The sequence below is a fragment of the Octodon degus genome, unplaced genomic scaffold (assembly GCF_000260255.1).
Source record: "Octodon degus isolate 3935 unplaced genomic scaffold, OctDeg1.0 scaffold00012, whole genome shotgun sequence".
Taxonomy (NCBI): Eukaryota; Metazoa; Chordata; class Mammalia; order Rodentia; family Octodontidae; genus Octodon; species Octodon degus.
In genome coordinates, this window is record NW_004524588.1 from 20,011,734 (window position 1) to 20,028,124 (window position 16,391).

Sequence of the window (16,391 nt, forward strand, 5' to 3'; positions counted from 1 at the left end):
CAGAGTGTGCATTTTCACTCCCCACGTCTGCTCCTGCTGTGCCCGCAGCCTGAAATGTCCTCTCCCCAGTGCGCAACGCCACCTCATGCACACTCCACAGCTCGAGTCTGATGCCACCTCCCACTCCCCTGATTTTCTGAGGAAGAATCTTCTGTTATTAATCGATGAGACAGGAAATACACACTTGTTACAACTTTTCAAATATACATTCTTTAATGTTTCCAGAGTATGTATCTATGGAAAACCTTGAGGTTAAGATGATTAACCTCATATATTAAATAATTATGATGCAAAAACAGCAATTAAAATAGTCCTTAACTACCATCTTTTAAGTGTCTTAAAACAAATTTTGAACCACCAGGAAAGCGAACTTTCTCACAGCAATATTGAATGTTATTAAAAGCATACTCCATCTTACCATTAACTCCACTGAGTTACTGCTTTGGAAGGTGCACGGTGATGTTGGGACACTGTAGATCACAGAAACCCAAGGTGGTCAGCCACCTAGAGGAGCAGTGTGCCAACATCCTGAACAAGCATCTGAAGTGTAGCCAGGTGCACATCCTCTTCAACGCCTAAGCAGTTCTCGCATTGTGCTAGGACACACTATGGTGCCCACAGACTCTACTGAGTTCTGAGAAACAGGGCTGCTCCGCACTGAATCCACTGGTCTTGGTCGCTGCCGCATGGAACGTCAATGTTGGTCACCACACGCTCCCTTTCTGCACTTGTGTAAACTGGCAGAGAGATGCACTCTTCGGGGGAGTAGGGGCCATATGCACCCTGTTGAAGGAAAGTTTGAAAGTACAGCAATGTATTTTAAAGGGCATTCATAGGTAACTAAAAAACAAAGATAAACCTGCAGATATTCTTTAACATTACGAAACACAAGGGCTGGCCAAATAACTCAGCAGATTAAAGCGCCCGAAAGTAGACTCAGAGGCCAGGGGTTCGATTCCTGGGCCTGCTGCACTGGGCACGTCCCGGGGGTTCGCTGAGACTGCAATTGAGACTGGGCGTGGTGGCGTGCACCTGTAATCCCAGCTCTTGGGAGGCTGTAAACAGGCGGATAACTCTTAGTCCGATCTAGCAGTGAGACCCTGAATGCCCTGTAGACCCTTCCCTAAAATACAAACAAACAAAACCCCCCACAACTTTAAAGTAAATGTGATAAACTGCTATGACATCTCTACGATACTTGGACATGGGCTGTCATACTTCCTACACAACCAAATCCTATAAATGATCATTTCTAAGCAAACATAATTCTCTAATATCATCAAATTTCCATTATCCCTACTTATACCTTATAGTTTATTGCTGTTTCTTAAATATCACAAACCGTAGTTTCTTTCTCCTTTTTTCCTATCCATTCTTCTCGTGACAAGAACTGTACTACATTTTGGGTTTATGGTTGTACCCCACAGTGTCACATTCCCGTGTCCCTTGTATTTCTGTACATCGGATCTAGAGGCAAGCTGTGATTCACTCACTAACAAGAACCCTCCGCAGCTACTGTCCGGAGTGCCCATCGGGCACACACCGCCTGCTGTCTGCCCTGCACGCTCTCTTCACCTCACACAAACGTGCACACAGACACTTTTCTGAGTATTCAGGTCCTTGATAAAAATCACATAAGCTCCTCTGATAAATTATTCACTCCTACCACTCTTAAATCTTAACCTGAAGTACATAAAGCAAATTTTATTCTCTAGGTAGAATCACCCCCCAAGTTGATACAAGCATCATCCTTCCTGATCTTACCAATCATCCTTGCCTGCATCAATGGCTTTTAGTAATTCAGGTACCCACGTAGCAGCATTTTGTATGCCAACATTTAGGCCTAAAACTGTGAAAGCCTGAACTTTTCAGTATATACAAATAAAAAATAATGTTCTTTATACTTTAAAATTCAGTTTGAGAAATAATATACACACATATTTAGAGTGTAATTTTTGGGAAAATGTGTATTTTAGAAAAATCAGAGCAAAACAAATACCACTCTAGAATCTGTCAGCTGAATACTCCTAGAGAGAAACAATCCCAATTGGGCTGCAAAAAAATGGAGGGAGTGGAGTCAAGAGAATTTTCAACCATTATCGGCCACTGACTAATCTCTTCCTTCTCCAGTTCTGCTTAAACAGTAACACTTTAGGATACAAACATTTTGGTAACAGACATAACTCCTTCACCTCCTAAGGTGGATGATCAAGTGCAGGCTTTCTTCTACAGTTGTCCAGATTCTTTAGTCAAAAACAGACAAACAGCACATACTTGCCACACTGCAGTGACATAAACCTGTGCGTGGTGGCTTTTAGTCGCGGGAAAGGTCTAAAATCATCAATTTCTGCCACCTGCCATTTGCTTCGCTCTCCATTCCTTTATCAAAGATGAAATAGCATGGTAACAGTCTGCAATGCTCTTCCCTTCTACTGAGGAGACCGTGTTTAAATCTCTTCACTGTAATGCCAAGAAAATTGTCCTTTAACCGAGGAACTTAATAAGGCACGTTCATTTTGTGCCTTCTTTCCAAATCCTTCTGCAGCTGCTTGCAGCTGTAGGCTTTCTTTGCTACAGTGAAGCCAAATCTGTGTCTCAAAGGCTAGTATTTCAAAGGAAAACACCACAGAGGCTTCCTGACATGAGACTTTTTTGTCATTTTTTACAGTCTCTGAATTGGTAAATATTCTTACTTTTGTAAAAAAAGTTGAGTGGACTTGTTGAGAATTCACCAGTAAATGGTCAGAACAGAAGCAGAGCTGTTTTTAATTCTTCACTGAATGTAATACTTAGGACCCTATTCTCTCTTTCACTCATTTATCTTAACAGGCAAAGCATAAGCCTCGGCTGGGCTAAAATATTTGGATAAAATTAAAAAGGTATCAACTACTAGCAAATACATTGTTAATACAAAAGACTTCAAATAATTTTCTGTTGATTTAAAAACAAAAAGTTGTCCCTGAAAGAAAAAACAGTACATATAAATAAAATTTTGTGTACCTAAAATTTAATAATTAAAATCTATATATTATGATTATAGTAGTTAATGTGGTCAAATACCATAATTTTATGGTACAATGTAGAATCTAGTCCAGTTGGATCACTTAATAAGCTAAAATTTGACACTGTATATGCATTTGGGCCAATCAGCTTTTCATGAGCAAAAATTATGTAGAGACATACATAGCACACAATTCTTCTGCTTCAGTAAATTTTCCAAGAAAAGTATGAATATCTCACAACAAATGCTCTAGGAAAAGGAAGTGAAAAGTTCAGGTATTCTATAAATAATAAGCAATATGCTAGTAATTTGAAAGAAACAATACATTTTATGAAGGGAAAACATATTAGATACGACTTAAGTCAACAAACCAAAGGAGGAAACAAAAATAAAATCACAGAAAGCACAACTACCGGCTCCCGAGCTCCTGCGGAGGCCCAAGCCGGGTCTCCCGAGCGCAGTCCACGCTGTGAGGCTGTGCCCCCAAGTCAGGTGTGTAGGCTGCATCTGGACGGTGGGCGGGGGAGTTACTAAGAGTTGTACGGTTGGTAATTTGGGGAATTCTGAGTTTTTAATTGAAAAATATTCAATAAGGAGGAAATACTGTATTAATAAATTTATTTACTAAGCCACTTTTCACAGAGAACTAGTGTGGACTATCTAAAAACATTTTGGGAAGCACTTTGGCAAAGTTAGTGCTTGGGGGGCTGAGTCCCTGCTGTCTTAAGCTGACTTGATGTCACCGGCAGCCCCGAGCTGCACCAACATCGAGGCACTGCCGCATGCTTGAAGGTCTCAGCCAGCAGAATGAGGGTGCGGCAGGCCTCAGGAACAGACAGCAGGGCGCACAAACTAGGGAAACCACCAATCGGCATTTCACTACTTGCAGTTCTCCTTGAGAATTTCTAATTCTAATTTGTAGTATTTTATCCAAATTTATTAAAAAATTCTGCAGGTTCTGCAACGAAGCAACCGCAAGAATGGAGGCAAAACGACCTTTCTGCTGGCTTACAGGAATTGACGTTCGCTTACAGAAACTGACGAAGATCCAAGTGTACAGGTATGGAGGTCTGCATCTCATCTACACTGTTCTTCAAAGTCACCAAACCTTTTTCTGCTTCAACCTCTTAAAAATGTAAAGACTGATTAATGCTCCTGCACTGCTAAAAACCTGGCACCCATGGCTCCTGCACCACAGCCCTCCCCCCGCGGTTCGCACTGTTAGGTGGCTCTGTTTCAGGGCGCACGTTTGAGAGACCTGGATTTGAATCAGTTGTCTGTCTGTTAACTGTATGATATCAGACATTTTAGATAATCTTTTTCTTTATCTTGTCAGTTTAAAAAGAAGACTCCTATTCCAGAACTTTGTGAGGTTATCCTGTAAGCACCCTGAACAGTGCCTTGGACATAACAGGCTCAAATAAATGCTGATCAATAGTCACAGACTGATACAGCCTTTGGTACTCATAATCATTTTATTTAATGCTCAAGTCTCTTTCTCAACAAGACAAGAAAACCTGCTCAACCTAAATCACAGAGCTGCTGGTAAAGCCAAGTACAGCGGAAATTCACCATGCACCACTCCACTGATTTTCTAAAACTACAAATCTGGTCTTGTAGCAGAAAGTGCCCCTCCCCAGCCAGTGTACCTCAGCTTCTGTTAGTTGCCCAGGTAACACTTCCTGTCACTTCTGTTTCTTAGAAACAGCTGCTCACTCTGACGCATACTGCAAGAACCAATCAAGGACAGCCAAGTATCTACCCCTCTGCTTCCCCTTTCAACCCCATGAAAACCTCCCTCCCTAAAGCTTTCAAGGCCTGATATTTTGGGAATGATTACAATCAGTGCCCATTGACGTAAACAAATCCACCTCCAAATTCGCGGTGTCATTTCGGTGTTTTCGTTTGCTGCTGCATCTTACCATGCTATCATCCTAAATTCTTAGCGGCCGTCTACTGGCCACAGCGTGACCTGCATTCCTCAGCACTGCCAGTCAGCGGCTCATACTTGGCCTTGGCCTTCCTCTCTGAACCCCTTTCCTGCAAGGCTTCCAGAGGACCCATATGTCCCAGATACACTCTCCCAGCAGTCCCAGAAGAACTTAGTTTCTTTCCTACTCCACGCATTTACACCTGCAGCCCTCTCTGTGTCTTGTCCTCCACCTTTGCCAACCTTGTCCTTAAACTCCATTGCTTCCGTTTTAAGTCACAGCTCAAGAGAGGCTGCCACTGCTCCGTGAGGGGCAGCGCTGACTTGCCCTCAGCTCCTCACACACGGACAGTTGAAGGGTCTCTAATTTGTCAATGCTCTACTATAGAAACCCATATAGCTGTGTTTATAATTATGAACTATAATAGCATCTTCCTCCACTCAAGACTTTCTGGTGGGAGAAATTTATCTTTGTAGTAGCTTCAGTGTGTAGCCTAATATCTTACAAATATTTAGCAGTATTTAATAGTAAAAACAACAGAAAATACTAAAGCACTGTATGAGATAAGGTAATTATATTAAACATTTTTAAAATACTGGCAGTAAGATAGACTTACATTGTGTCAGACAATGTGTTTTTCATAGAAGCTAAGAATACACTAGCTTTGTCCATAACTGCCCTGCATTCCTGAGGTACATTCATTTGTAGTCAGTCAGTTGGTAATTTCTCCAGGTCGCATTCTCCATTTATTCTAGTCATTTTCCATGTTCTATTTTTATTGCTAGGGTTTCTTAGGTAAACTAGTTAATACCCATGCAACTATTTACATTAATTTTATTTGCTGAAGAATTAATGCCACACAATTTGGATTCATTGCAATTCATCTACATCACACACAAAAGAAACAGCTACGACACTTGACAAAGTCTGACCTCAACTTTTGTATATAACTTTCAATTTAGGACACAAACCCAGGATAGGAAATGTATCTATAATTTATCATCTTTAGGTTGTAATTCTTATAGAAATTAACACTGTTATTCACCGAACTCAAATACTGGAGAAAATGAATCTGACACAGGAAGAAAGCAGGCCTCACAATGAGCATACCCTTCTAGGTTGTAGGATCCTCTGAGCAGTGATGGCTAATTATTACTACATGCTTAGGTTCTGTTTTTCATTTATTAAAATAAACAATTACTAGAAAATTAAATATTTTCCAATGACAAATTATTTTTGTAGTGAGCAGCAGTACATCAAACAGTTTTTTTTACTTATTAGATGTATGATGAAATTTTATTCACATATATTCTTGCTTACATTCTTAAACTTAGTGGTCAAGAAAAGGGTGTATCTATAACCATGTCCTGCCTTAAAGGTATGCATGGCTTCAAGTTCCAATGATAAAAGTTCTATCAACAACTGGAAGTTTCATCTTCATGTGTAAGCTGCACAATTGCTATGGTATTTTACAAAGCTCTAAACATAATTAATTCCTTAGTTTCTTGACTTTTTTAAATTTTAAAAAGGGAAAAAAACAAGAACAAATCAACATAAAACAATACAAATGGTATAGAATTTCAAAACAAAAACAGACAATAATGGTTATATATCATCAAATTTGTTTGCTTAGATTGCAAGATTGATCAAACAAACATTAACTATTCCTCTCAATAAACCTTTTTTCTTGTTGGTCATCTTATTTTAAAGAGAGTATAAAAATAATACATAAGACATTAGAGATGATACACATTTAAAAGAACAAGAGGAGAGGTATTCAATTGTGGTTGTTACATTGTATTACTGTTCTCAGTGCAGCTGCTCAGACTGCAGATATTACATATAGTCAAAGTAATAATTTTACACATTAACTGCTTTCAAAAAACTGATAAGAAATTAGTAATATAAACATCTCAGATATCCTGAATATATACTTACATGATATTCCCCCTTCCTTTTTTCCTATCTTTTATCCTTTCCCTCATCTCCAAATGTTTATTATGTTCAGTTTCTTTCCCTATTACTATATCTATTGTACCTTTCCAATTTTACTTTTTCTGGTTCTTACACTAGAAAGACAATACAATGTTTACCCATGTGGGTCTGATTTATTTCACTTATGAATATAGCCTCTAGTTGCACTCATTTATCTATAAAGGTCTCAAATTTGTCTTTCTTTGTAGCTGAGTAATACTCTATTGCATAAAAATACATCTTTTTTTTTTTTAACTCATTTCTCAGGTGATGGGGATGTGGGTTGTTTCCAAGATGTAGCTATGACAAATTGTGCTGCTATAAACACGGGTGCACATATATCACTGTGGTCTGATGTTTTCAGTTCTTTTGGAAAAATACCAAGAAGGGGAATAGCTGGGTTAAATGGGACTTCCAATCCTAGTTTTCTTAGGAGTCTTGACACTGATTTCCATAGTGGTTATATTATTCTACGTTCCTACCAACAGCGGAGAAGGGTTCCTTTTTCCCATAGCCTTTCCAGCATTTGTTATTAGTTGACTTCCTTATGACAGTCACTCTTTCAGGAGTGAGATGGTATCTCAGTGTTGTTGAATTTGCATTTCTTGAATAACCAGTGCTATAGAACATTTTTTCATGTATTTTCCATTTGCATTTCTTCCTCTGAGAAGTGTGTATTCATCTCAGATGGCCATTTTTGGATTGGGTGTTTGAATTTTGGGGACCTGATTTTTAAAACTTCTTTATATATTCTAGATAGAAGTCCTTTGGCTGAGTGATTATTAAGATTTTTTCCTAAATTGTGTGTTGTCTTTTCATTCTGTTGGTGATTATTTTGATGTGCAAAAACTTCTCAATAAGATGAGATTCCAGTTGTTCTTTGAAGTATTCCCCGTGCAGTTTGGATTTTGTTCATGAACTGTCTGCCTACCCCTATTTGTTCAAGATTCCCACCTATATTTCCTTTCCAGTAGGTTTAGTGTTTCTGTTTTAATGTTTAGATCTTTTATCCATTTTGATTATAGTTTAGTGCACGGTGATAGACCTAGATATAGTTTTACATTTTGGCATGTGGAAAGCCAGTTTTTCCAGCACCATTTGTTAAAGAGGCTTTCTTCCAGTAAGCGTGTTTGGCCCCTCTGTTGAAGATCAGGTGGCTGAGTGTGTTCGTAGAGGCCTCTGCATCTTCTGATCTATTCCATTGATCCTCAGGTCTATTTTGTTGCCAATACCATGTTGATTTTATCATAGTAGTCTTGGAGTATAATTTCAAGTCTGAGATTGTAATGTCTCCTGCCTTGCCTTTGTTGCCCAGGATTGACTTTGCTATCATGGGTTTCTTTTCATTCCAAATAAATTTTAGGAATGTTTTCTCTACATCTATGAGGTATACTATGATGGTATTATGATAGCAATTGCATGAAATCTGTATAACAATTTTGGGAGTATGGCCATTTTAGAATGTTGGTTCTTCCTATCCAGGAGCAAGGAAATTGACCCACTTTCTTAAATCCTCCTTGATTTCTTTTCTCAGAGCATTTTAGTTTTATTGTATAGACCTCCTCCTCTGTTGGATTAATCCCTCAGTAATTTTTTTGATGCCATTGTGAAGGGTATTTTCTGCTATTGTGAAGAAATTTCTCTAATTTCTCAGTAAGCTTGTTGTCTGGGTCAAGGAATGCTATTAATTTTGGGTGTTGACTTTGTATCCTCCTATGCTACTGAATTTGCTTATTCTAGGGTTTTTTGGTGGAATTTTTTTGGATCTTCATGTACAGTATTATGTTATCTGCAAATAATGGTAATTTAACTTCTTTTTTTCCAATTCCAATTCCTTTATTTCTGTCTTTTTTCTTATGGCTCTGGCTTATCATTCTAGAACTGTGTTAAATAGAAGTAGTGACAGTGAACATCCTTGTGTTGTACCTGATTTTACTGTAAAATCAGTTTTTCCTCCACTTAGAATGGTGCTGGCTGTTGCTTTGTTAGAGACTGAGGTACAGACCATCTATTCCAATATTCTGTAGGAATATTGAGTGTTGGACTTCGTCTAAAGCTTTTGCTTTGTCTTACTGGGATGATCAAGTGGCTTTTGTTTTTAGCTTTTGTAGTGGTTGACATCAACCTGGCCAGGTGACTCCGTGGCACAGTTCTGGCCAGTGAGGGTCCTTCCCTGCGGCACAGTTGGTTCTGCCCCCAGAGTGACTCAGCACAAACAGACCATATAAAGGGGCTGAGGAAGCAGTCAATGTTCCACTTCATCAGGGGAACTTCAGTCTTTGCATTTGGCTTGGACTTCATTGGCTGGCTTGCAGCATACACTCTTCGGCCTCCGGCTTGGATCCTTCACCTTCTGTCACAGACTCTTCAGTGGCCATCACAGACTCTTCAGTCTTCTGTTGCAGACCCATTACCTGATGAATAGAGACTTGCACAGAGCATAGCAGTGAGCTTCAGACCTTGGGACTGAATTCTACGTCTGGGGCGTGCAGACGCCCTCTGCACGCTCCCTCATCTGACTCTGCGGCTGACTGTCGTAAGCCAAACTTGTAATTCCTTATACATTGTATATCATGTGTTAATATCTGTTCCTCTATAGAAAACCCTGACCAATACAGCTTTGTTGATACATTACGTTTATAGATGTGTATATTGAGCCATCCCTGCATCTTGGTATGAATCCCTTACCTGGCAATGGTGTATAATCTTCCTGATGATTTGCTACATTCTATTTGCTAGTATTTTATTGAGGATTTTTATGCTTATGTTCATGAGGGAGATTGGCCTGCAATTCTCTTTTGGTTGTGTCTTTCTCTGGTTTTGGTATCACTGTAACACTTGCCTCCGGAAATGTATTAGGGAGTACTGCTTCCTTTTCAATTTCATTAATGAGTTTGAGGAGTATTGGGAGCAAATCTTCTCCAAATTTCTTATAGAATTGAACTGTGAATCCATCAGTATCTGAGCTTTTTATTACAATTTCAATTTCATTGGCTAATATTGGGTTATTTAGAGTTTTTATATTTTTTTGTATTCAGTTTTGGTAAATTTATACTTATCTAGGTATCTGTTCTCTTTGTGATTCTATGAAAGCAAAGATTTTCAAAATAGCTCTTGGTGATCTTCTAAATTTTCACAGGATCTGTAGTTATTTCACCCTTTTCATTCCCTATTGTTGGAATTTGTGTCTTTCCTCTTTTTGATGAGTTCAGCTAGTGGTTTATCAGTTTTACTTAATCTTTCAAAGAACCAACTTGGCTTATTTTAAAAATTTATTGGATACAGGGTCTAGTGCAGTTCAGACTCATAGTGATCCTCCTGTCTTAGCTTCCCCAGTGCTGCGATTACAGGTATGTGTCACCATGCCCAGTTTTGGTGGTTGACATCGTGTGCCCTGGGTTCAAGGGCCAGCACAGCATGAAGTACTGGGGACCAAACTCGGATCCTTGCACTTGCTAGGCAGGTGCATAAACTGCTATCTCTCCAGCCATTATTATTATTATTATTATTATGTGTATTATGTGTGTCAACTGCATTAATTTGTGCTCTAATCTTTATAATTTCTTCCCATGTTTGGGTTTTGGGCTTGGTTTGCTCTTCTTTTTTGAGAAGCTTCAGGAACAAGATTAAGGTAATTATTCTCTGTCTGTTTTCCTAATGTGTGAGCTCACCACTAAAATTTTCCTTATGAAAATTGCTTTTATTGTATTCCGCAAATTCTGCTGAGTTGTGTTTAAATTTTCATTGGGTAGTAAATTTTTTAAATTTCATCTGTAACCTTTTAGTTGCTGAGGATAGTGTTAATTTCTATGTGTTTATGTGGGGGGCAGGTTGTCATTAAGTTCCAGTTTCATTGCACGGTGGTCAGATAATATGCATGGGAGAATGTCAGTTTTCTTGCATTTTCTTAAGCGTGATCTATAGACTAGTATGTGATCTATTTCAGAGAATGTCTCATGTGCAGCTGAAAATAATGTGTATTCAGATGCTGGGTGAAGCACTCTGTAAATGTCCACCAACTTCATTTGTTCAAAGTGCTGCCTCTATGCTAATATTTTTGTTTAGTTGACCTATCTCTTTGAGATAAGATCTCCCAGGAAGACAGTGTTATTGGTAATTAGACTTTTCATGTCTTTAAAATTGGTCTTATAAAGTTGGGTAGTCTCATATTTAGTACATACATCTTTATGATTATCTCTTCCTCTTGACGTTTTCCCCTAACTAGTATGTAGTGACTTTATCTTGTTTAATCATTCTTGGTTTGAAGCTCACATTGTCTGCAACCAGCATAACTACCCTTGCTTTTTCCTCAGCTCCTAGTGCATAGAGTACTGTTTTCCATCCTTTGACTTTCAACCTATGAATTTCCTTTTGCGTTAAATGTGTTTCCTGCATATAGGATTTTTTTTTTTTATTTAGGACAGGGTGTACAGGGTCTCACTGCATAAGTTGGACTCATAGTGATCCTCCTATTTACAGCCTCCCAAGTACTGGGATTACAGGCGAGTGCCACCACGCCCAGTCTCGATCACCATCTCAGGGTGCCCCGGGGGCGGGGCTGGCACGGCAGGCCTTGGAATCAAACTCCTGGCCCCTGTGTTTGCCCAAGCAGGTGTTTTAATCAACTGAGCTATTGGATTTTGTTTCTTGATCCACTCTGACACTTTGTTTCTTTTAATTGGTGAACGGAGGCCATTTAAATTGGTAGTTATAACTGATATACACTGGCTTATCTTTTTTTTTTTTTTTTTTCCTACTCTTGGTTCCCTACTTCTCCTGTTTTTAATTGCTTGTCCTCTTTGGTGGTTTCTTTCCATTGCTGTTCTTGGAATTGTGGTCATTTTGATCTCTTTGTAGAATATCCCTCAGTACTTTTTGTAGGGTTGGTTTGGTGGTTATGAATTTCTTTAGTTATTCTTTGTCATGGAAGTATTTTACTTTTCCTCTAATTTGCAAAGAGTTTTACATCATATTATCAATCTGGGCTGGAAGTTGTTTTCTTTTACGACTTCAAATCAAGAAGAGCATGAAGTATTTTATGGTTTGTGCTGAGAAATCTGCTATGATACTGATGGGATTTCCTTTAAGTGTGATCTGTTTCTTTAATACCTTTTACTATGTTCTTGTGCTGAATTTCTGGGACATTGATTATTATATGTCTGTGTGTAGATCTATTTTGGTTGATGCCATTTGGAGTTCTATATGCCTCACTTACTGTATATCATAATCTTTGTCTATGGAAAGTTTTCTGCTATTACTTTTGCAAATATTTTATGTCATTTGTGTTGACTCCTTTGTCACTGACACCTATTAGTCTTATGCTGTGTGTCTTCATACTGTTTTGTAGCTGTTGGACTATTTCCTAGTTCCTTATTTTTAAGAGATCTTTCCTTTCTTGGAAACTGCAATGATGTCTTCAAGGTCTTAAATGTCTAGCTTCAGTTTTATTCAAATGGTTTTGCTAGTTTTTAACACATTTTTTAATTTTCTGGATCTCTCTTTGAATCCATTTCATGCATTGTTCCTTTCCTATCTTGCTCATTGAAGGTTTCCATCATTTTTCTATGTTCTTCTATTTTATCAATATCTTGAGATATGCTCAGCAATTCTTTCATTATATTTATCGTTTCTTCTATTTACCTGAGATATTATTTCTAATTTGACCTCCTCTATACCCAGCAATTCTTTCATTATATTTATCGTTTCTTCTGTTTACCTGAGGTATTATTTCTAATTTGACCTCCTCTATGCCCATCTGGAGTTGTTTCTTTACTTCAGTCGCTATCATTTCAGAGATTTCGTGTGCATGACTTACAATTTCTTCTATGCTGATGCCTCCTGTGTTTGTTTTGGGTGACCTTGGGGCCTGAGATTGCACTTGGCTCTTTCATCCTGCCATTTTCTCAAGTTGTCTGGCAAAGCACTTCACCCACGTTCCCTCCTGTCTCCTCTACACAGCGAGTCTGGGCCACTCTGGGCCAGCAGTTCACTGGTTCCATTACTCCTGTGGGCCTCTGGGAAGTCTCCTAACTGGCCGGACACACAGTCACTTATCTGAAAGTGACAATATCTGCTTTGCACAGCTGCTCTGATAAGCACACGGAGCACATACAGCACCTCGTACACTGCTGAAAACACCCAATTAGCCTCATCGCCAGACTTCTTCTTGATAAGGTTATACTTGCTTTTTTTCTTTGGTACAGGGTCTTGCTTGCACTCATAGTGAGCCTCCTGTCTCAGCCTCCCCAGTGCTAGGATTACAGGAGTGCACCACCATGCCCAGTTTTGGTGGCTGGCTCAGTGTTGGGCTGGCACAGTATGTGGTTCTGGGGATCGAACCTGGGTCCTCATGCTTGCCAGACTGTGACTTAGACCACCAACCTATCTCCCCGGCCCAGGTTATACATTCTTTAGAAATTAATGTTGTTTCTCTTTTCAAAACATTTTTAAAACACCCTGTACATTAAAAAAATAAGGAAAATACTTTGACTGAAAATTTGTTCAAATGCAGTAATATTAGAAAGCAAACAAAATATTGACAGGCCAAGAATATACCTTACTGAGAAGATGGAAAGCTTAACAGTGAACTGATGCATCAAAGATTGTGCTGCTAATGATGCACTACCTGTGGAATCCAGCCCATAAAACAGGGGAGAACCGACGACACGCTAGGAGAGTCATCGTGATTTTCGGAAAGCCGGTTACCATCAAAACTGCATCCTTCTAGTAATAAGCCACTGACCTGCCACGGAAAACACATAATCCATTACAGGTGTATTCAATTCTTTTTTAGAATCTGCCATTTTGGTGCAATACATTTTTAAGCTCAGATGAACATCTAAAATTAGTACCTTAATTTGCAGCTTTGCCTCTTGAAGTCTACCTTTCCACGAGGCGACAAATTTAAGGCTATCCACAGAATGACCCATTGCCCTGTAAAAGCAAAGTTTCATAAATGTCACAAAATGACACAAAAATTCTCTGGTGTCTCAGGTGTACGGCTTGGTGGTCCAGGAGGTACCTGCCCTGAGCACGTGGGAAGCCCCAGCTTGAACCCCAGAACCAGAAACAAAGCCCTGTGTGGATTATAATAACGGAAAAAGGATGAAGGTGTATTGTTTCAACTGAAATTTTGGTAATGTGTAAATAAGATCTCTTACACGTATGTTGCTTCTACACTGCCCTTACAGTTAACTATTCATATGATAGTCTTTATGAAAAAAGGACATCTTTTTGTTTTGTTTTATTTTTTTCTATTTTTAGGGGAGGGTCTACAGGGTGTTCAGGGTCTCACTACTAGGTTGGACTTGTAGTGATCCTCCTGTTTACAGCCTCCCAAAAGCTGGGATTACAGGCACATGCCTCCACGCCCAGTCTCAACTGCCATCTCAGCAAGTCCTGGGGGTGGGGCCAGCATTGCAGGCCACCCCGGCCCCTGCTTGTAGGTGCTTTAATCCGCTGAGCTATTTGGCCGGCCCCAAGCAGGGCATCTTTTTCATTTCCCTGTCGACCACTTTGCTGACGACCCTCAAACACAGCATGTAATAGGTGTTCAGTAAATATTTGTTAGCAAGACAATAGGAACTAAAATTTCCAGAGCCACTAACCAATTAACTTTTGTTCAGCATGTATCTGGCACTTTTTCATTACCTTCTGACTTGTTAAAAATTACTGCCTAACTATGATATGGAGATCAAATGCTGGCATAAAAAAAGGAACTTGATGTTAAATATGAGGTCCTTTTTTCTACTAAGAAACCTTGTCACTATCGTCCCACAGAATTTTCTAGACAAACATGCTGGCATCCAGGTGAAATTGGTCACATGTGTATTTTGAGCCCTTTGAACATGGACAATGTGCCTAAGAAGTTGAATTTTTAATCTTATTAAACCCTAAATAGTGATCTCTGGTTATCATATCAGATGCAGAGGCCTAGATAAATACATGACCAAATTTTAAAAGTTAAATTTTGTCTTTTTTCAGCTCTAACATAATGAAAAGCAATGTGCTTTTTAAAAAGTTAACCACTGTTAAAAGTGACATATTAGGGAATAAAATAACTGGAGTTCAACAATATTTTTCTTGAGAAGCAAAATGTTGTGACAAGAAGTGAAAAAAGGAAAATATTATCACCTTGGGGGGCAAATATATATTTCATATCTAATTACCTTGCAGTTTCCAGGCGAAGAGCATTAAGAAACGTATCTGGATGGAAGAGCTCTGATAGGTCAAGTGTGTCAGTCAGAAGGGTCTGATTTTCAGCTTTATCTACCCAGTTCTAGAGAATGAAGGAAAACACTGATGTAAATATGTACATACACTCTTAAAAACAGAACTATTATGCAGAAGTCATCTTCTATGAGAACCATTTCCAAGTGCTCTAAAAGGATGCCCTGGGAAAAACAGATCTGCACTTGTGACAGGGCAGATGCAGGGGAAAAGGAAACTTCGCAGCTCTGGCGCCCCCTGCTGGTGCTTCTCCTCTTCCCCACCAGCTACACCCGACCTGATGAGCAAGAGGCTTCACCACCTCCTGGGATCTGAGCTGCAGGCCTGCGCAGGCCACCCACACACGCAGAGATGTAAACCCGCTCGCCCGTGAGGAGCTGCCTCTGTTCTGCTTCTGTAGCTTACGTGCTAGCCTTTCCCTGTCACAGGCCAAAAGTACAGCCCTCGCGTCCCAGGCTCAGACTCTGCAGTGCTGAACTCCTCGGGCCCACCAGCATAATAAAGCTCTCTTCCCTCCGTTTCTCTGAGTGCTGCTCAGTTTCTTTGCCTCTGGGTAAACCTAAACGGCTGTAGCCATCGTAACTTCAAATAACATCTACCTCCTCCATAAGTAAGCTTCCTTGTACAACCTTTGCACAAAACGAGCCAAATTAAAAGTCTAAATGTGGAAGCCATGCTGTGTGCAGAACTTCAGTTTCGGACAACACTTGAGTGGTCACGTATTCCACAGTGTGTGCAGGAGAGACCGTGGGTCTGTCCTGGGTCCTTGGGATCTGAGTGGGTTCCAGGTTCACATGTGGTAAATCTGCCACCACACTGAGCCAAATGATAGTAGAAATGTCCAAGAAGAAATAATCCTTTGTCAACAGGTGCTTTAAAGTGGTACCTTGAATTCATCTGCCATTTTACAAACCAACATAAACTCCATTTGAAGTAAGGCCTATCTCCATAAGATATGTTTAACAAATATTCTAAAACTTGCCCCTTGGAACAAGAACATCTTTTGCAGTTAAGTGGTTTTCATGTATTACCTGATTTTGTGCTTACTACAACCCTGTAAGCTAATATTACCATTTTACAAGTTAAAACAGTCCGGTGACATTAAAGGCCTTGCTCACAGCCACACAGTAGATGTCGGCACCTGGGGATGAACTCTGGTGGCCTCAGGTGATTTGTTTCTGTTTCCTGCAGGTGCTGATGTGCTGCCTCCCCGCTACTTTCGTTGCTGATACACAATCCCCGATACCCACAACTCG

At 39.6% G+C, this 16,391-nt stretch overlaps 1 protein-coding gene across 1 annotated transcript in view; it reads right to left on the reverse strand.

The window, feature by feature from the left end:
• Positions 1-201: 201 nt before the first annotated feature.
• Dync2h1 (dynein cytoplasmic 2 heavy chain 1) overlaps positions 202-16,391 on the reverse strand; it is a 298,798-nt gene continuing 282,608 nt past the window's right edge. The window contains exons 84-87 of the mRNA XM_023709480.1: positions 15,075-15,184; positions 13,758-13,839; positions 13,532-13,648; positions 202-783 (exon numbers count right to left, since the gene is read on the reverse strand). Coding sequence (XP_023565248.1) covers positions 625-783; positions 13,532-13,648; positions 13,758-13,839; positions 15,075-15,184 — 468 coding nt within the window. The 3' untranslated portion in view covers positions 202-624. The remainder of the gene's footprint in view (positions 784-13,531; positions 13,649-13,757; positions 13,840-15,074; positions 15,185-16,391) is intronic.